Here is a 20,945-nt window from a genome sequence, read left to right as displayed (position 1 = left end):
AAAGATGATAAGTTTTATTGATACATATTGCACTTTTACCTACAGTTTTGTGAAGAATTTGCCCTCAGTGTACCAGACAACCCAGTTTAATTCAGAATCTTAATTATCCTGGACTACAATTCTAACAACACAAGTCTACAGCAGTATCTATCATCAAATAAAGACATTAAGCTTTTTGTATTAACAAAACCTTACTATGATAACACTGAAAACCTAAAACTTTGTCACTGATGGGAAACTGGAAAGTGAATTTTGAAATGAGATACATCTTTCAAGTTTTTTGTTAGGTTCTCCTGTATTACGTCAAATACTTTTCTAAACAAAACAATTCATTAACATAATAAAAGAACAAAATATAATACCAAACAAGGGGAAAATGAATGTTTTTATACACTACTACTAGTTAAATCCCACTTTTCTATTACAATAACAAAAATATTACTGCTCTTAGGACACAAGCCAATATTTTACAAGTGCTTTTCTTTGCTACAAGGACAGACAAACCAATTAAAACTTAACCATGGAAAGAGAAATAGTAGGGTGTACGGGAGTGAGGGTAAGCTACCCCAGCTAACATTCCTTAAGCAGAAAATAGTATTCCTGGAGATTTGTTTCTCAAAAATGTCAATTAAGTATGTTGTCTTAAAGCTCAACACAAAAATTAATCTAACCTTCTAAAGTAAACTTAGCACATTGTGAAAACTGAATTAAGCATTTTTTTTCTAACTAATGAGCTTGAGGGGAAGTACATCTTCACACTGGTGATGATTAGCAATGGGTTACAAAATAGTTGTGATATAATCACTCCTTCCTGCAATACCTGTAATAAGTATTTTAAAGAATAACCCCAGCAGTCTAGCTTCACATACTGGAAACTCTCAACAGGTTTGCCAGTTTGCATTTTCTCTTCCAGCTAAAATGAAAAATGAAAAATTAAGTCATGAAGCATACGATATCTTAATCGGTTTTATCAATTCAGAAGCTCTCAAGAGGTTAAAGAATACAAGACTGACACCCAAATTAAGTGCATAATCTATCCCAATCAAGCTGTCCACCTGCATTTTTGGAGTGAAAAGAGCTTAGGGGATAACATAATGTGAGAGCAATTTGTGACTACAAGAGTTTTGGGCTTCTTTCATGAAAGGGAAGATGTCCATTGTCAGGGTAAAGCAGCAAGAATTAAAATGATCATCTGTCATGACATCAATCATACATATGGTCCACTTCAACTAGACCTCAAAAAGTGTAGCAACATTATCAAAAAGATCAGAGGTATGCAGAATTTGAATGTAAGAAGGTAAATGTTTCCATATTATTTGAAAAATAGTAAACATGCTAATCTACTTGGAGAGAGTATTCAGTTGTGAAGATATTACTTAAAAAGTATTTGAGGTCTGACATGTTTTAATAAAATGCTTCATTCATGTACTACACTTCTTATGTCAAGTAAATGCATATCCAAATTCTTAAGTATATTGGAGAATAGCATCCCTATGCTCTCAACATCAATCTATGCTTCTCAGCAATCACTGGCAGTTGACTGTGTGCTATGACAAGAAATCAGATAGTTATTCCAAGGCTGAGTGGTACCAAAAAGACCTATAAGGTCTAGAGTGAAGACAGTGGCAAATATTCCAAAAGAATATGAGGTAAATATTGGTGTCCAGTGATGATCAGCCCTAAGCCCTTTAATGGTCATCATAGTAATGGAGGAGGCTACATGGATGTGCAGAAAAGGAGACCCCTGGCAGCTGTTGTGGAAGTTTAAAAGATGGGAAAGTGGAATGAGGAGAAGAGGAATAAAAATCAGTTTAAGCACAAAAAAAGCTTATGGCATAAAGTACACTGACATAATAGAATATCTAGAACCCAGAACTGTAATGCTATAGCTTTTTTCACCAAAGTGATCACTTTCTTTTTATGTTAAAAAATATTTAATATTGTTCAAACACAACCCAAAATCAGCACTCTAGCAATATAAACTTACATGAACAGCACAATGTTTCTTTTCTATAGCTTACCCAGGTCTTGAGTGATGACCCCCAAAACAAAAATCAACAAACAGCAAACACTTATGCTCAAAACTTCAGAATGACATACGTATACAGTGAACACCAAGACTGAAATGGATGGAAAAATGCTCATATCCAGCTGCAAGTGTAAAAGCTAGACATTTCTTTGCAATACAGCATTTAACTTTAAACATCTCTGGCTTGTACTGAATTAGGTATTTGTGGATTTTAAAAACCACTGGTAACTCAGTATAACTGGAGTTTGAAATCAACCACTCTAGGCTCTGTTTGATTTCATACTCTCATATAAATATTCCACATGAAACTATAAAAACATACTGAGTTAACAGTGCTGTAAAAATTCATTTATATATAAAGTTTAGGTTTCTATCAAAGCTCTACTTGTTCCAATACCCATACAGTATTCAGGTTGTCAATTTAAGATGATAAATCAAATACCAATCTGATTAGCTTTACCACTTTTAATAAGGATTAAATTAATACTTAATAAACATCCACAAAAATGCAATAAAATGACTGAAAATCTAAATTCAATATCTATACTCCAAACCTATTACTTTGGTAGGTAGCTATAATTTCTTCAATAGGCTCTGAATGTAATGTATTAGAATGTACAGTAATTTCTTTTTCATCCAGTTTGTCAGTATACAATTCATATAATCTTATTTTCATATAGTATTTTAAATGTATACGTAATTATAAAGTTACAGACATCCAAAAAATCTGAATTTGATGAATCTGTGAAGTTCTCCTCTTGTTCCATATCATTCATCAGAAAGCTGCTGCACCTGGTCAAAATTTACCTTACACAACCAGATGATCTAAATGAAATCCACTACCTACCCACTCAAACAAACATCATGCACTGCACATAACTCCATAAATCTAAGTTAAATTACCACATACATACACACACACACACACACACACAATAGTAAGCACCCCACATCCTAAACTACAAATAAAAACCTAAAAGGAATACAAAATTGAGGTGATTCACATTTTGTACTTCTTTGAATCTGTAAATGGTATGGATAGAGAAGAAAATTTCTGTTAAACTAAAAATTTAAATCAAATCACCACATTAACATCCAATACCATTAGAGTATCCTTCACTTCATGACTAAACTTTCTCTAAAACAAAAATGACTTCATCAGCTGTATAAACACTGGTCTTCTGACAAGCAAATACACTTGATACAACAATAGTCCTGGTTTTCTCAATATTTAAGAGAACATACACCATGGACAAGATAGTTTTTACACCTTAGAACATTACAAGAAAGAAATAAATCTAAACAAGACTCAACACTTTCCTGTTGCACTGAATTTATGGAATGCACAATTGGTCTGGTTAAACTGTCTACTATTAAATCCCATTCATTGAAAAGCCTGTTTTTTTTCTTGTTGACCACGGAAGACTTAAGTACTTAACTTTGTCATTCCCAAAAGAAATAGTTTGATAGAACAATGACAGAACACCAGACAGTACTTATTAACTATAACTGCTATGAATCATAATTATGGTACTTCATGATATTGCATATACATATATATGGTTTTATTATTCTGTCTGCTGAAAAGTACACAACAGCAGATGTGTCTCCCAAGGGTTTGGATGGTCAAATGTTTTACTAAGTGTGTTTGGAGATTGTAGGTATGCTCTGTGAGCTGGTGATTATTAGTCAGGAATGTAAAAGACATTCAATCAATGCCGGTGTAATGACTCCATTCCACAGATCTGCCACTTTAATAGTAAAAATTAAGCTTCTTTGTAAAGATCACATACAGTATATTAACCTCAGATGTATCACCATGCTTAACAGGTACAAAGTCAAAAGATGATTTCTAGAACTTATATATCTTTATAAAACTACATAAAATATATAAAACTTTTTTACTCATAGTTTCAAAATTCTGAAAGATTTTTGTATATTATTAGAGCAATCTAGTGACAGAATGCCTTTATAATATGCATAAAAGATAAAAGAATATGAGCAACCATACATAATCAAAGCTTAAAAGAGCTTAATCACAACCCTGTAGGTCTTTGCATCTACTTAGAAACATCAACTTTATATTAGTTGATTTCAGATATAAAACATTTCCAAATAATATTGAAAATGCAGCTTGGCAAGTATTTTTTCTATACTTACAATACAAAAAATTAACAGTTATAACTTACCACGTGTATCACAGACATCCACTCACCCTAACACTGCTTGCCTAAAGGATTTGTGCACAAAAACAAAAATCATATTGTCTTAATACTGCATAAAGACATAAAGTTAACAATAATCTTGGTAAAATATTTCAACAATGATAGACCATATGGGCACTATCATACTGGAATTACTGTTAATGATGGTGACCAAAGGTCAAAAATAATGGCAGCAATGAACCACAGATCAATGCTAGCAACTGTTTGCGGGAAAACTGTCCTCCTCCATCATGGCTATGATTAGTCAGTTCTGGAAGAACATGTACAGTTGCAACATACAGAAATGTTCCAGCACTAAACAGCATTGCAACACCTGTACTGTGAGACGAGGAGAGGGTTTCTGTTCCACTCTGAAAGAGAAACAACCTATGTTTTCAACTAAATTTCAGTAATAATCACATACTTAGCATGCACTTCCACAAAGTTGGTTGCCATTACAGTGCTTAGGATACTCAAATATATCTCTACTTGAATCGACATAAAATGAAAAGTGCAGATAAGAACACCTGTAAAGATACATTTTGAGTTAAAATTTGATGATTAACAAAAATTTTTTATTCTGGCTTTAAACTGTCAGTATTGGGGATGGAACACTACAAATCTAAGAAAATATCCAGTGGTTCCATCTGAAAATTGCATAATAATACCTGTGCTATAATTCAAGGTAGATTGAATGAGTATACCACAGGAATATGGAGAAACTATCCCCCTATGTCTGAATTCATGTCTAAGTCAAGATGAGCAGCAGTCCTGTGGTGAGTTCCTGCTGCACTGCTACAATTTCTGACATTTATTCAAATTCCAGGTATAAGGGCAGTTTCTTCTTTTCATTATCATGATTTATAATAAAGGATCAAAGAGGAAAATATATTCCAAAAATACTATAGAACCAATTATCATCATTTAATAATATAACCAGCTGAACTAATTGATTCAGCTGTCACAGGGCTTGCCTAAAAGATTTTTCTTTATTAACAATAAATTGTAGATATTACTGTTTAAATTATGGCTGTTTATAAATTTTAAAATAGTGCTAACTGAAAAAGATGGAGATTAGATTCTGACAAAATTTCTCTAACTGATTTGTTTCCAAGACTTTAAACTTATTGTTGATTGTATTTTGGACACTCACGAAAATTGTTTAACTGCAACTGTTCCTTTACATTCTGTATATCCTAGAATTGGATAATGTTGGCTACTCATCAACTACCCACAAGTCAAACATAAGTGACAATTTCTACGATGATACAAAACTACTTGTACAAGTCATTTACTGATTATGATTAGATATTACTGTATATAATCACTATTACGGCCGCCTACATATGACCTTGTCAAAGCAGCTGTAGCTTTGGCTGCTTTATTGGTGCCATTTCCTTTCATGCCTATTTGGGCATGAATCCAAACAGTGACATTTTCATTTGTTTAAAAAATTTATTTGGATTATAATGTTATAGGACTTTTATAGCACTTTTAGGATCAGTGAAAATTACAAAATTTCTGTAGCAGCATATCTTTAATCATTTTAATGGCTGATCCTACTGCACATAATTCTGCTGTGAAAACAGAAGCATTGTTAGCCAAGAAAATATGTTTTAATGGGTAATATGGCTGCAAATCCCATGGATGTTGAATATCTGATTCCATATATATAATACAATGTAAACTTTCATGTCTTATATATATTCTACTGCACGTTGCTTCTGATGATCTGAGGTATATGTGTAGTTTTACAGATAAATGAGGTGTGTACAAGTGTGGCCCTTAACCCTTAGTGGACGGATCCCCTCATGAGAGGATCTGAAACAGGTTTTGGGTGGTATTTGAGTATTAATATTACGCACCATATGATTTGGCTGTATCAGGCGGGAAAGAGTTTCCATCACTTCAATGGCCCATAAAATGAATCTTGGCAACTTTAGAATTCAGCCCAGCTCAATCAGTGGGTATCTTAGGGAAATCAGTATTGTTCTTGACTTGATGGGGGGATGTCTTGCTCCCCTCTCTCCCATGCTGTTGGTTTTAGTTCTTATCTTTCATGTGATGTCAGTTATAATTGTAATTTTGCAAAGAAAAGTGCAAAGAAATATTAGAAAAAACATGTATACCTCCAAAAAAGTTACTGCATATCCTGATCTCAGTAAATTTACATAAATATTTTACAACAAAAAATATACTTAGAATTTGTTACTGATTTTAGTTCTTATCTGTTATGATATTGTGTGAGCTGCAATTATGATTTTACAAAATAAAATAAATTATCAGAAAAAACATGTATAACTGGGTAAAATTTACCAGTGTTTTGTAAAAGAGGCCCCACACAGGGTTGTAAATAGTCACTTTCAACTTTCTGTGGAAGGTAGGGAAAATTTTGTATAATTTTTTTTCTTATACCATGTGCATTTGCATATCTTCTGCTTTCCACTGATGTGTTTTTTCTTAAATTGGCCAACCTTAAAATTTGCCTGGTCTGGGGGATTGCATGATATATACAGGCAGTCCCCAGTTATCGGCGGGGGTTCTGTTCTGACAGCGGGATGATAACCGAAAATCGCTGATAACTGAAAATCGGCGATTTTCAGCACTTTTCGGTGATTTTCAGCACTTACCAGTGCCAAAAAGCACCAAAACCGCCATTTTTCAGTTATTGGCACCTCTGTTTGGTATGTATCGGCACCAATACCCAATTATTGGCACAGATAAGCAGAAATCATAATTTTCGGCGCCAAAAATTGCCAATTTTCATCGCTAGACAAGCACAGTAAAACAGGATAGCCGATAACCGGCGACTGCCTCTACATCAATTAGCCTGTCTCTTAAGGGTTAAGCATAATCCAAGGAGGTGGTACTTCATGTTTAGAGAAAATGCTATATTTATATTTGTTGAATCATTCTGCCTATTGGCTCTAACTAGGTAAGATGGTGAGGGCTTATTCATAAATGTATACCTCTGATCAAAAAAGTTTTTTTTGTTGGGTGAATCACTTACTTGTACTTTTACTGCACGATGCTTTATTATTAAGCCTTGTTGAAGAGATAGATTTGGTTCACCACATCTAACTCTTCACCACTTTAAACTTGGATAGCAGAGTCTTGGGAAGATTTAATAGCTCCAGTGCATGCTCTGAGTCCTTAATTATTGAGTGGATCCAGAATTTTCCTAACTGAATCTTTGGCTGAACTGTATATTTGACACCCATAGTATAAAATATACACAACTGTTGTTTTGTTACAGTACAGGCAGTCCCCGGTTATCAGCGGGGGTTCTGTTCTGATGGCATGACGATAACAGAAAATCACCGATAACCAAAAATTGTCAATTTTAGGTTATCGGCACCTCTGTTAGGTATGTATCAGCGCCAACACCCAATTATCAGCGCCAATAAACGGAAATCGGCAATTTTCGGCGCCGAAAATTGTCGATTTTCGTTGCTAGACAAGCACCGTAAAACTGGATCGCTGATAACCTAAGAATTTTGCAGTGTGACTTATGGGTGTGTGATGATCTCTAATCTTTTCTTTTTCCAAATCACATCTTTCCTATGGAGATATGGAGAACTGGCAACCTACTGATGGGGCCCATTTGTCTACTTTTATTATTGTTAATGATATGTTAACTATGTCTTATGTGTGATGCCATATAAAGGGAGTCCCCAGTTAACGGTGGGCTCGGTTAAAGGCGATCCGGTTATACGGGGCTTGTCTAGTGACGAAAGTTGGCAATTTCGGCGCTTAAAATCGCCGATTTCTGCTTATCGGCGCCGATAATTGGGTATTGGAGCTGATACATACCTAACAGAGGCGCCGATAACCAAAAATCGGTGCTTTTCGGTGCTGATAAGCCATGAAAATTGCCTAAAAAAGCACCAAAATTCACCTATTTTTGGTTAGCAGCAATTTTCAGTTATCATCACACCCTCAGAAAGGAACCCCCGCCGATAACCGGGGACTGCCTGTGGTATATAGCAAAATCCTCCACATATATATATTATCTTTAATTTCAAGTGGTAGCTGACTCTGATAATATTTCATACTAGTGTACAGTTAATTTCTTGCAAAGGTAATGTTTTATCATTTTGTTCAACCTTATGTTCAGATTGCCTAATCTGTTTTCCAGCTGAATGGTTTTGTTTTATTTGATAAAGTATCAGATCACCAAGGTACTTTATTTTTGTTAAGATGTAATATAGAATGAGGTATAGCTTTATCTTTGGGGTTTTTGATAAATTTTGTCATAAAATTTTTAGTTTCACAGTAGTCTCTTAAAAATTCAAATGGAGGGATTTTCTTGAGTGTAACTGACATTTTTCCCAGTCAGCTTTATGAACATTGTAATGAGAAATATGTTTATGACCTGTGTGGAGGAACTGCTAATGACCTGGACTCTCACTTCAAAGACTGGGGTTCAGTCCTGATGTAAGTCAGAAATTTATATCTGTGAAACATGCTCTCATTTATAACTAACTAACTAAGCTCCCATATGTTCATTTCCATCATATCTCACTGTGAAAGGTTAAGTCGAATGAAATGTTAGCAATTCATTTGCTGCTGGGTTAGGAAGTTGGGTATAATTCGATAGTATGCTGAGCACTAGGCACCTGCCTGGGAAAACCTCAGGTACGTTGCACTTAGGTTCCAACTTCTTTAATGGCTTTTGTTGAGGAATTGCTAACACCCTGGACTCTCCCTTGAAAGACCAGGGTTTGGTCCCAGTGTGAGTCAGAGATTTATTTTTGTGAAACATTCCCATGTGTTCATTCCCATCATATCTCATGGTGAAGGGGTAAGGAAAATGAAATGTTAGCAATTTATTTGCTACTGGGTCGAGAAGTTGGGCAAAATTCACTGATTCGTTGGGTGCTAGGCTAGCCTGCCTGGGAAAAACCTCAGGTATGCAGTAATTAGGTTCCAACTTCTTTTATGATGTGTATGGAGGAATTTCTAATGCCCTGGACTCTCACTTGAAAGACAGGGGTTCGGTCCTGATGTGTCAAATTTATATATACATGTGTGCATTTTTTGTGCACTTGTATGTGTGTGTGCATGCACAAATATGTACCATATTTCATTATTATATAACTAATTTATTCACTTAAAGTATAAACAATACCTTCTGGTTATCCAGAGTGAAAGTATTTCCTGCAGAATCCTCGATACCACCAATTTTATGCTTTAAGTGTTCTAAAAGCACGGAGTTTAACATGTTAAATATGAACTGTAAATAATCACATAGGCCTCCATTATCTTTACATTGTAAACCATCACTGACCATGCTTTTACTTTATCTCTTTTACTCTCTTTATGTAAAAAGCTGACAAGGTGTATTTTCTAACTTATTTCTCGTTTCCTTATTATTTCCTCTATACCACACATTAAATATTAATTCTGTAATTTTGTTCATCTTGTAATCTCATTAATATGTACCCAAAAAATTTTAATCATTTATACTTTGAATTCCTTATCTTCTTAAATGACATTTGCTTATTCCAGTGGCTACTAGTTCCATCCAAGTGTTTACAAAACAGATAAATTATATTTTAATAAACCTTCTAATTTTACTAAAACAAAGGTTAAACTTTATCAACCAAAAAGACTCACCTGAATAATACTAAGATAAGTAACAAATGCACCAATAGGAGCTGCTAGAGCAAATATCAATAAATGACGACGAATCTTATTTCTTTCTAGGCCTTCATGCAATAAGAATGTAACCAAACCAAAAGCAGCTGGTGCCTGTTGAAAAAATAAAACATTTTTAAAAAATATAAAAGCAGGCTGTCATAAAATATCTTATTTACAAAACGAAAACTACTGGTCAAAAATAAGATACACACATTCTTAATGTGGCAATCAGAGAACACATAAGAAAGAGAAAATACAAGGTACATCATTTCACAGTATAATCAACAGGCACAATATTTATTACATTTCAATGAATGGCCTACTATTTTAGATGAATAACATGAATTTAACAAGATCATTTGACAGCCAAACAGAAAATGCTTTCCTAGTTTTCACACTCTACAATAATAATTACATTAAAATATAGGCATACTGGTCTTTCTTAGCTTCAAATATAATCATTTCTATTTAATATACAGGGTTCATACTGCATCCTGCATCAGATGCTACAGTCAGTTCTGAAACATCTACAGTATATGAAGTACCCATGGTTTGTCCTCCAGGTGGCTTGTGTATACAAAAGAAAACAAGTGTACAAACCCAAGCACTGTACTATATACATTTACTTTATTTGTAAATATTGTGAAATATCTTTGATAGGCTCAACAATGCTGTGGCATTACTACATGGTAGACAATGATCCATATAGCGGAACATTTTCAAGTACTCTACAATGTATTTTGGGCAGTGAATTGGTTTGGGTAAATTTCGATGTACCATATTAAACATATTACAATTTTGTTATAAAATATAATTCAGAAGCTTACAATTACAGTAAAGGTATGTTAATTTTTATTTATAAACTTCTGTTAATTCGAAGGAGCCAAGTCCAGTAGATCCAGAGTCACTGTAGGAGGCATCTGTAAGAGATTCAAAATACTGTCCAGACAGCACTGGATAGGTTCCAACGAAGGATCCTGAACAACGGGTATACAAACCTGCCGAGTCAGACTGAAGAAGTGGCGTTTGGCACCGGAATGTGACGCTGAATGCTTGACAAATGCTGGCGCCAAGCGGACAGGTGGGACGCACTGACACAGGTGGACACGCAGGCACAGAACGACACTTGGACACTGGGCACTCAGACACTGGGCGCTCAAACGCTGGATGCTTGGACACCAGGCACTCGGATCCCACTATGTGCTTGGATCCCACTGGGCACTCAGAACCCACTGGGCACTCAGATCCCACTAGGTGCTCGGATCTCACCTGGCGCTAGGAATGCTTCTTAGAGGAAGACCGCTTTGGAGCCAAATACTGGCGCTTTACCACCGAAGGCTCAGGAGACAAACGACTGGGGCTGTCCCAGATGCTACAGGTAGGCTTGGGGTATGCTCCTGTTCTGGGGCCACTTACAAGGAAGTGGGGAAGTGCACTCAGCAGTGGATGCATGCCTTTTCAATGGCCTAGAACCACTAGAAATGTGCCAACTTCGCCCCTTGCCAGCACTGGAGTCTGAATAACTGGACGACAACAACGCATGCACTTCCAGGTGGATGCCTTTCCATTGGCTGTCCACCAAGTCCTGGGATTTACGTACAACAGGCACAGCTGAGGGGGGGGCAATTAACCGTGGGCAAACCCCACCGACCTCCCTTGGACCTCCAGTTTGCCTCCTCCCAGGTTTAGAGGATTTTGACAGGGACCTTCTTCTAGGAGCATCGGTGGGATGAGTAGTCACCTCCTCCGCTGGCACTACACTTGCACCGCAATCACTTGCATTCATCTTGTTCATGAGATCCTTGGCTGAAGCCGCAATTTGGGCTACAGTATTGACCTAATGACTGAATTTTTGGTCTATCCTGGCTTTGAGGCTGGCGATGGCATCGGGTTCGGAAGTTTGGGAGCTAGATAACAGTCTTGCTGAAAAAGTTGGAGGGCTGGTAATGGAGGAAAAAGCAGTCACAGGCATAGAAAGAACAGGTACATCAGGAGAAGAAACCCAGCTAGCAGAATCCCTAGCTTCAGCTCTAGTGGCCACCTTTCTCTGCCTATTTCTTTGAAGTTTGTCAAGATGTGCATTCAAAGTCTTCCATTTCCCTTGATCCCAATCCCTAAACTCTTCACAAGTTAGATCAGAAGAACAAATTTGCCCTCTGCAATGACAGAAAATAGTATGCGAGTCGTATTTGGCTGACGTCACTCTGGTATTGCAGCCTTGGCTGCAAAACTGGGTACCAGTCAAACTAGAGTCAGACATAATCTTAGGTCACATTCAGGAAAAAAGTCTGTCAAATCTAGTTAAGCTAACTGTAATTAGCATGAAGGCTACCAAAAGGAAGGAATACTTCACCAAAGATGGTGATATCCACAACAACCCCTTGAAAAATTCTGCGAGTTACCTACACCAAAACAATAGAAGTGCTACCATAAATTTCAAAATTTAAGCTGCCATAATAGTTAGAAACTAATAGCTACGTAATTACTTGGTAAGTTACTTATATAATACAGACCTTTGGTCTTTACATATGAGAGACTTACTTCTTGGTGGTCTGGCTCACCTGGGCTCACTTCCTGGTCAATTGTTAGAGTACAGGAAGGAGTCATATCCCTCTGATCTGTTAAGTAATAGATTGTTCAACAGCCCGACATCTCGGCTTCAACACATGGGAACTCCATTGTAAATTGTGTCGAGGAAGAAAAGTACGAACCTGTAATTGACGGAGACAACAAAACTCTCGGTAGCTAATGACCTCGTTCTACTGTCAAGCCCTTTCTCCCCTTGTAAGAGAAAAGGTAGAACTTGCCTCTGTTTTCTAGAATTTGTATTGTGCAGGAATAATCATAATATCGAAAATAGAATGGGTGCTCACTCACCTGTATTTAGTCAGTTCCAGCAAATGATGGCTCACTTTCTCTCCCTACCCGCCAGAAGAAGAGAAGAAGAAAGAGAAAGGAAGAGGGCCAGTCACTCCATTCATTCTCACTTTCACAACCAACATATTAGGCAAGATACAACCTGTCCCACTAGGAGCACTGGATGAGCTACACAACTTGTTGAGCAGCCACCACTGGACACAAGTAAAAAGTGTCCAAGGACCTATGGGCAACGTCCCATAGGTAGAAAGAGGTGAAGGTCATTTGTGAACCCACGTACCAGCCTTCAATACCATTTGAACTGACAGGTTCTTCCTGAAGGTGATGGAACTAACATCATGAATTATGGCATGCAATGTATTGGTATCTGCATCCAAAGATGCAGCGTATGCTCGTCCAATTACCGATAGCCAAAAGGAAATGGTGTTCTTGGACACTTCTTTATTGTTCGGCCAGTGCTAACAAAAAGTCTTTGACACTCAAGCCTGAGATGCCGAGTCCCTTTTAGGTAGCTTTGCAGTGCCCTAACAGGATATGGAAGCAATTCATCTGGATTGTTATCACAAAGTCTCTCAAGGAGGGGATCGAGAAGGACTCAAATTTGTCATCAGGAACCAAAGGATTCTGAGTTTTAACTATGAATTCCAGGACAAATTTGAAGCCTACCTGACCCACAACTCCTTGTTTTTAACATCAAAGAGAGGCTGTGAGGCTCCCCTACTATCTTTGTTGAGGCTAAGGCCAGTAAGAATACCGTCTTGAGGATCACATCTGTCTGATGAACTTTGTAAGGGTTCATATGGGGCACGAATGAGGCTGCCACAGACATGAGTCAAGCCCAGTTAGGAGGTCTAAACTCTCTAGGAGAACAGGATGGTTCAAAACTCTTGAGAAGCATAGCATAGAGATCTCCCATGAAGAGGTAAGGTTAACACCTTTCAAGAGCAGAACTAGCCCTAGAGCCGCCCTGTAACCCTTAATGGCTGAAACAGAGATTAGCTCCTCCCTACGGAGGACCACGAGGAAGTTACCTACTTGCTGAATGGAAGTTCTGACCGGGGAAACCCTGCTAACAACACCAGTCACAGTAGACAGCCAATTTCCCCTGATACACAGCTGTAGACGATTTCCTATGATAGCCAGACATCTCTGTTGCTGCTTTGTGAGAAAAGCCTCTTGCTTGCAGGAGTGAAGAGATAGGGACCCTACAGACTGGTGAAACCTCTTGATGTGCAGTTGGCAAAGGAGGTTGTGCCAGGGGTAAATCTCTCTCGGTGCCTCGGTCAGCATGGCTAGCAGGTTGACATACCATTCGGCGTGTGACCACAAGGAAGCCACCAGGATCATTCTGAGGTTCTGGGTGATCATTAAACTGTTGATTACGAGATGAATCAGGCAAAAGGGAGGAAAGGCGTAAATGTTCAGATTGTCCCATGGGTGCTGCAGAGCCTCTTCTGCCACAGCCCATAGACCTGGGACGACTGAGCAAAAAACCTCCAGTTTCTTGTTGTACCAGGTTCTGAAAAAACCGATCATTGGCCACATGAGTTCCAGGACAACAGAATGCCAGTTTTAAGAGGTTTGACTATATACAGTACAGCAATGTATTAAAATATCAATTCACAATTACTACTATTGGGATTTTGACATTGGGAATCTCTATAGGATAAGGTTCCGTGTTTTTGTAGTTCACCCTTTTCCATACACAACTCCATCTAGTGGAGCTCGCTCTGGGGTAGTAACTCCAGCATTTCATTTAGCTTTCTCTGGTATCTAGCAACGGAATTACCTAGAAATAAGTGCTGAATGGACTATTTCACCGGGTGACACAGGCCCCTCTCCAGAAATAGATTTTTCCTTTGTCAAAATCCTTTTATTATTTTTATTATTATTATTATTATTATTATTATTATTATTATTATTATTATTATTATTCAAAAGATGAAACCCATTCACATGGAACAAGCCCACCAAAGGGTTATTGACTCAAAATTCAAGCTTCCAAAGAATATGGTGTTCATTAGGAAGAAGTGGAGGAGGTAATGGGCAATATATAGAAAAAGAGATCCCACTTATTACAAAATAAAAAATAAATTAATAAACACAAAAATGTATTACAATGCAAAGGAGAATAGTATTAGAGTAGAAAGTTCCAACTGCATGACATCCTCTGGGAGGCTGTTCCACAGTCCAATGGTGTAAGGAATAAGGGACCTCTGGAACCGAGAAGTTCAACAGCAAGGCACATTTACTGCATATTGGTGCCACTGTTCAGTGAATCTGGTTGCTCTCGGCAGGTAAGGGCATCAGGGATCAATTGTGAATGTGAAAGATATCTGTTGAAATACAACTTATGAAAAAGTGACAAACAAGAGACAAGCTGTCAATGGTCCACCTTATAACTGCTACTATTAGGATTATAACTGCTACTATTAGGAAACAGAAACCTGCCACTATGAACCATTCTATCTAAAAGAGATAAACCTCTGGCAGAAGCAGACATCCACACCAGAGAACAGTATTCTAGAAAAGGAAGCACAAATAACCTAAAACAGGCTGCACTGATTTTATCTCTGTTACAAATATATGAGGTCTTACGAACAATACCAAACTTTCGTGTGGCATTTGCTGAAACTTTCAATAGATGTTACTCAAAAGTTAGTTGCGAGTCAAAAGTTACACCTGGAATAGCTAAAGCTTCAGATCATTCAGCAAAGTTCCATCCACCTGAAGGAGAGGATGGGGTGGGAAATCTGTATGAGATCTGCTAATCAATAGTGTTTTCGTTTTATTGGGGTTCAGCCTCATACCCCACCTACATCATTCACTGATCTGGTCCATGTCTCGACTGAGGCTGAGGGCGGCTTCATTTCTCTTAAGTGGAGACTTTACTACACGTGTTGTATCATCGACATACTGAATAATGTTCTCCAGGCCAACAACCATATCACTTGTACAGGCCGTCCCTGGTTATCAGCAGGTTCACTTATCGGCGATCCAGTTTTACAGTGCTTGCCTAGTGACAAAAATCTGCAATTTTCAGCACCGAAAATAGCCGATTTCCACTTATAAGCACCGATAATCGGGTATTGCCATGCTGATACATACCTAACAGAGGTGCCAATCTCCAGTTATCAGCACCGATACCGGTTATCTGCACCGATACCCAGTTATCTGTGCTGATAAGCCGAAAATCGCCGATTTTCAGTCATCAGCGATTTTCCTTTTCGTCACACTGTCGGAACAGAACCCCATCGATAACCAGGGACTGCCTATACACTAAAAATAACAAAGGACCAAGAACACTACCCTGTGGAACTCCAGACCTAATGTAATAAGTCTTGGTTCACTAAAGATCCAGTCCACAGCAACTCACTGCTGCCTACCTGTAAGAAATCTTGAAGTACCTGTACTGTAATCCTAAAACATATCCACCCACTCGAACATTCGAATGATAAATAAGTGCCTTGTGATTTACTAAATCGAAAGCAGCACTAAAATCTATTTGAATTAGTCTGCACTCAAAACCCTTATCAAGGTTCCCTTGCAAATGGCATGTCAAGTCTAGAAGAGCATCATCATGTATTAAAATATTAATTCACAATAACTGCTTCCTATATGCATATTGACTATCAACTGACAATCCTTTAGATCCCACATACTTATATAGTGGCCTAAAAATAAGTTTTTCAGCAACTTTGGAGAGCACAGGAGAACAGAGATTGGAACATGCACTGTTATTACTAAGAGTGAATGCATCGCAAAGATACTACGTCAATATAAAAACCTATAGAATATACTAATCTTGGGAGACAACACACTAGAAACCTTTTTAAAAAACAAAGGGAAGAAACCATTAACCCTTAAACGCCGAGCCTCCATTTACAAAAACGTCTCCCGTATGCCGGCAGCGTTCGGGAGTTAGCACCGAAGCGGAAAAAATGTTTTTTTCAAAAAATCACAGTACGCTTAGTTTTTAAGATTAAGAGTTCATTTTTGGCTCTTTTTTTGTCATTGCCTGAAGTTTAGTATGCAACCATCAGAAATGAAATAAAATATCATTATCATATATAAATATTGAAACATATGACAGTGCAAAAAATTTTTCATATATAATTTTATACAAATCGCGCTGTGAGCAAAACGGTTAAAGCTAACGGGTTATTTTGTTTTTCTTTGTATTGTACACTAAATTGCGATGATTTTGGTATATAACAAATTGTAAAACGATCAAAGCAACACAGAGAAAATATTATCACAAAATGATGCATGAATTCGTAACGTGCGGACGTAAAAAAATGTTTTTTTCAAAAATTCACCATAAATCAAAATATTGTGCTAGAGACTTCCCGTTTGTTGAAAAATGAAGCTAATTGATTGAATATTACTAGACTGTAAGTGTTTTAGCTTACAATTGCAGTTTTCGACCATTTCGGTCAAGTTAAAGTTGACCAAAAGTAGAATTTTTTCTATTTATTGTGATTTATATGAAAATATTTCAAAACTGATAAAAGCTACAACCACGAGTTATTTTCTGTTGTATTTTACATGAAATTGCGTACATTTTCATATATAAAACTTTATGTAACGACTAATATAAAACAGTGCAAATATTATGACAACGTGACGAAAGAATTTCTGAGATGTTCGGCCGAGTTATCGGCGCGAGACATAAGGAAAATGTTTTTTCAAAAATTCACCATAAATCGAAATATTGTGCTAGAGACTTCCAATTTATTGCAAAATGAAGGTAAATGATTGAATATTACTAGAATGTAATATTTTTAGCTTACAATTGCGTTTTTCGACCATTTTGGTCGAGTTAAAGTTGACTGAAGGTTGAAATTTTGGCAGTTATCGTGATTTATGTGAAAATATTTCAAAACTGATAAAGCTACAACCATGAGCTATTTTCTGTTGTATTCTACATGAAAGTTTATGTAACGATTTTCATATATAAAATGTTTTATGTAACGATTCTCGAAATATAGAAACAAAATGAAGGTACATGATTGAAAACAGTTTTAGCTTATAATTGCGTTTTTTTAACAGTTGACGAAAGGTTGAATTTTCAGGTGATTTATATGGAAATATTTCAAAACTGATAAAGCTACAACCAAGTTTTTTCTAATATAAAAATTCAAACCATAAATCGAAATGTTGTGCTAGAGACTTCCAATTTGTTGCAAAATGAAGGTAAATGATTGAATATTACTAGAATGTAAGAGTTTTAGCTTACAATTGCGTTTTTTTACCATTTCGGTCGAGTCAAAGTTGACCGAAGGTTGAAATTTTGGCAGTTATCGTGATTTATATGAAAATATTTCCAAACTGATAAAAGCTACAACCATGGGTTGTATTTTGCTGTATTTTACATGAAATTGCACACATTTTCATATATAAAACTTTATGTAATGGCTAATATAAAACAGTGCAAAAATTACGACAAAATGACGAAAGAATTTCTGAAATTTTCAGCCGAGTTACCGCGCGGGCATAAGGAAAAAGTTTTTTTCAAAAATTCACCATAAATCGAAATATTGTGCTAGAGACTTCCAATTTGTTGCAAAATGAAGGTACATGATTGAATATTACTAGAATGTAAGAGTTTTAGCTTACAATTGCGTTTTTCGACCATTTCGGTCGAGTCAAAGTTTACCGAAGGTTGAAATTTTTTGTAGTCGACGTACGGTACGTCCACTTGACACCCAACAGACAATTTTAGTCGACGTATGATACGTCCAGTAGGCGTTTAAGGGTTAAGATCTTCTCCACCCCAGCTATCAAGACTATCAATAATTTTCTTAACATCCCTGGACCAAAATGCAAATTTTGTATGGATAGGTTCAGGATGACAAGTATCAGGGAGAGGGACATCTTCAGCTGATTGCTTAGCTTCAAAAGCTCAATGAAGCAGTTTAGCCTTTCCCTAGGGCCAGTAACTAATCCACCATCATCTGTTAGTAATGGTGGAATGGAAGACAAGCCTGACCCATAGATAGATGATGCCAATTTGGTCCACCACAGATGATGCTAAGAAATTTTCAAGTTCCTCTTCAAGGAATTATTGTAATTTCTCTCGGCTGTATGGTAAATTCTATTCGCAGCATGGCAAGACTCAACAAAAATGGTGTAATTTCCATTTGAATGATTTTGTCTCCATGCATTGAATTTGGTCTGTTTGTTAGGGTAGGCTCGTCTACATGTATAATCGAACCATGGCTGGTCATTTGTCCTAAATTTAATTATCTTTCTAGGGACATATCTTATTAAAATAGCCATCAGCATTTCATTTAACTTCTTCAGATCAGAATCTAACATAGCATCTGAAATATTAAGTGCCTGACAAGCTGCAATGATGCGATCCCAATTGGCTATGGATTTCAGCCAGACCATTTTTCCAATGTTGGCATTAGGAATATACTGTACTGATTGACAGATATGTCCATCTCAATGGTGCAATGATCAGAAGTGCCTATATATTCACAGACCTTGAACTTCACAATAGCTTAACCATCTGTGAACATGAGGTCTAATCTATTGCCAGAAATGTGCGTGGGTTCCTCCAATAGCTGGACAAAATCAAAGGATACACAGAACTCAAGAGCAGACTAGCCATGTTGATCTGTAGAATCTGAATTTAGCCACTTACTGTGCTTTGCATTACAGTCCCTACAAATAATGAATAAAGTTTTTAAATCCTGTGACTGAGCCATACTAATCCTTTCCAAAAGACAATCATATGTATATGTACAGAATTGTTGATATTTGGACTGCGATAAAGAGCAAATGCATAAACATTGTAAAACTTACTGAAAATTTTACAACAAAGAACTAAATGGATATCCATACTGTATATTTTTATACATTTCATAACCTTAATTACTTGGTCTATTCCCAAGCACCAGGTAAAAGTTATGTAGCCTACAGGCTACATTAGTTGGTACATAATTAAAATCAATAGTTATTGGAATTATTGTACCAAAATATGTAAAATCAGTATTTTTAATGTTTTAAATTGTTTGGCAAAGCTCACCATTACAAAAAGTACTTTCTGTATTCCCTCAAGAAAGGACAAGCATCACAACAATTTTCTCAATAACTGTGATGTCACTACTGGCAGTGTACAGGCAGTCCCCGGTTATCAGCGGGGGTCTGTTCTGAGGGTGTGCTGATAACTGAAAATTGCTGCTAACTGAAAATCAGCGATTTTCGGCACTTTCAGCGATTTTCGCGACATCGATGCTGAAAAGTGCCAATTTTCAGTTATCGGCACCTCTGTTAGGTATGTATTGGTGCCAATACCTAATTATCAGTGCCGATAAGCGGAAATTGGCAATTTTCAGTGCCGAAAATTGCCGATTTTCGTCGCTAGACAAGAGCCGTAAAACTGGATCGCCGTTAACCAGGGACTGCTTGTAATACCTGTTGGCAGTACATCCACAAGAATGTACTGTATTTCTTTCAAAACTTGAAAACATTCCCAGTGTTAAGGATAACTGGGGAACTTTCGGTATCACAAAAACCATTTAGCTTGGTTATAAAATACAATAAAGAAAATACTAGTCTTTCGTCAACACCAAGGCTCGTTAGTCAAGCACAAATGGGAACTACGTTCACGTTTATGTTTCATAAACAAGATATTAGGCTAACATGATTTACCCTTTTGGTAACTTCAAATCACTGTCAATGTTATAAACATCTTTGAACAATGAGCTTCAATAACAAAATTGTCTAATATTATTGCCTTAATGCTAATTATTACTTTGTCAAACAAGAAAAAATAGCAGAGTAGCCTAGCAATCTAGTCATAACTTCTCACCTTGCAAGAGGCCTACCCGTTAAAATTTTAAGGAACTAAAACTTTTCACTGAGTCTTAAAACTTGTGTGGTGTTATGATGATCGAAAAATGCATAGTTGAAAAATTTCCAGAGCATAACCTGGAGATCTGTGAACTCTTGGACAGACCAGAGTGTAATGAGGAAGATGGCTGACATGCTTGCTGTTGTCACATCTGTGCGAGTGGGACATAGAAAGCCAAGACAGTTGCTGTAGGACAGGAGATAGAGCACTCCTGTCCTAAGTCCTTTATGTGCTATCACTGTGCCAACAGCACTACCCTGGCCTAGACCAACTATAAGAGAATTCTTTGTAATTGGTTGGTCTGTTTTATGGAGCCATGGGGAGACCA

General features: G+C 36.9%; 1 protein-coding gene across 2 annotated transcripts in view; it reads right to left on the bottom strand.

Moving 5' to 3' along the window:
• The window catches only part of Zip102B (Zinc/iron regulated transporter-related protein 102B), a 54,494-nt gene continuing 33,549 nt past the window's right edge, over positions 1 to 20,945 (bottom strand). For both annotated transcript variants that reach the window (XM_067098736.1, XM_067098737.1), the window contains exons 6-7: positions 9,853 to 9,987; positions 1 to 4,604 (exon numbers count right to left, since the gene is read on the bottom strand). In XM_067098736.1, the coding sequence (XP_066954837.1) occupies positions 4,392 to 4,604; positions 9,853 to 9,987 (348 nt within the window). In that variant the 3' untranslated portion in view covers positions 1 to 4,391. The remainder of the gene's footprint in view (positions 4,605 to 9,852; positions 9,988 to 20,945) is intronic.

This window comes from Macrobrachium rosenbergii, chromosome 55, assembly GCF_040412425.1.
Source record: "Macrobrachium rosenbergii isolate ZJJX-2024 chromosome 55, ASM4041242v1, whole genome shotgun sequence".
Classification (NCBI taxonomy): domain Eukaryota; kingdom Metazoa; phylum Arthropoda; class Malacostraca; order Decapoda; family Palaemonidae; genus Macrobrachium; species Macrobrachium rosenbergii.
This window is presented reverse-complemented; position numbering and strand designations above follow the sequence as displayed.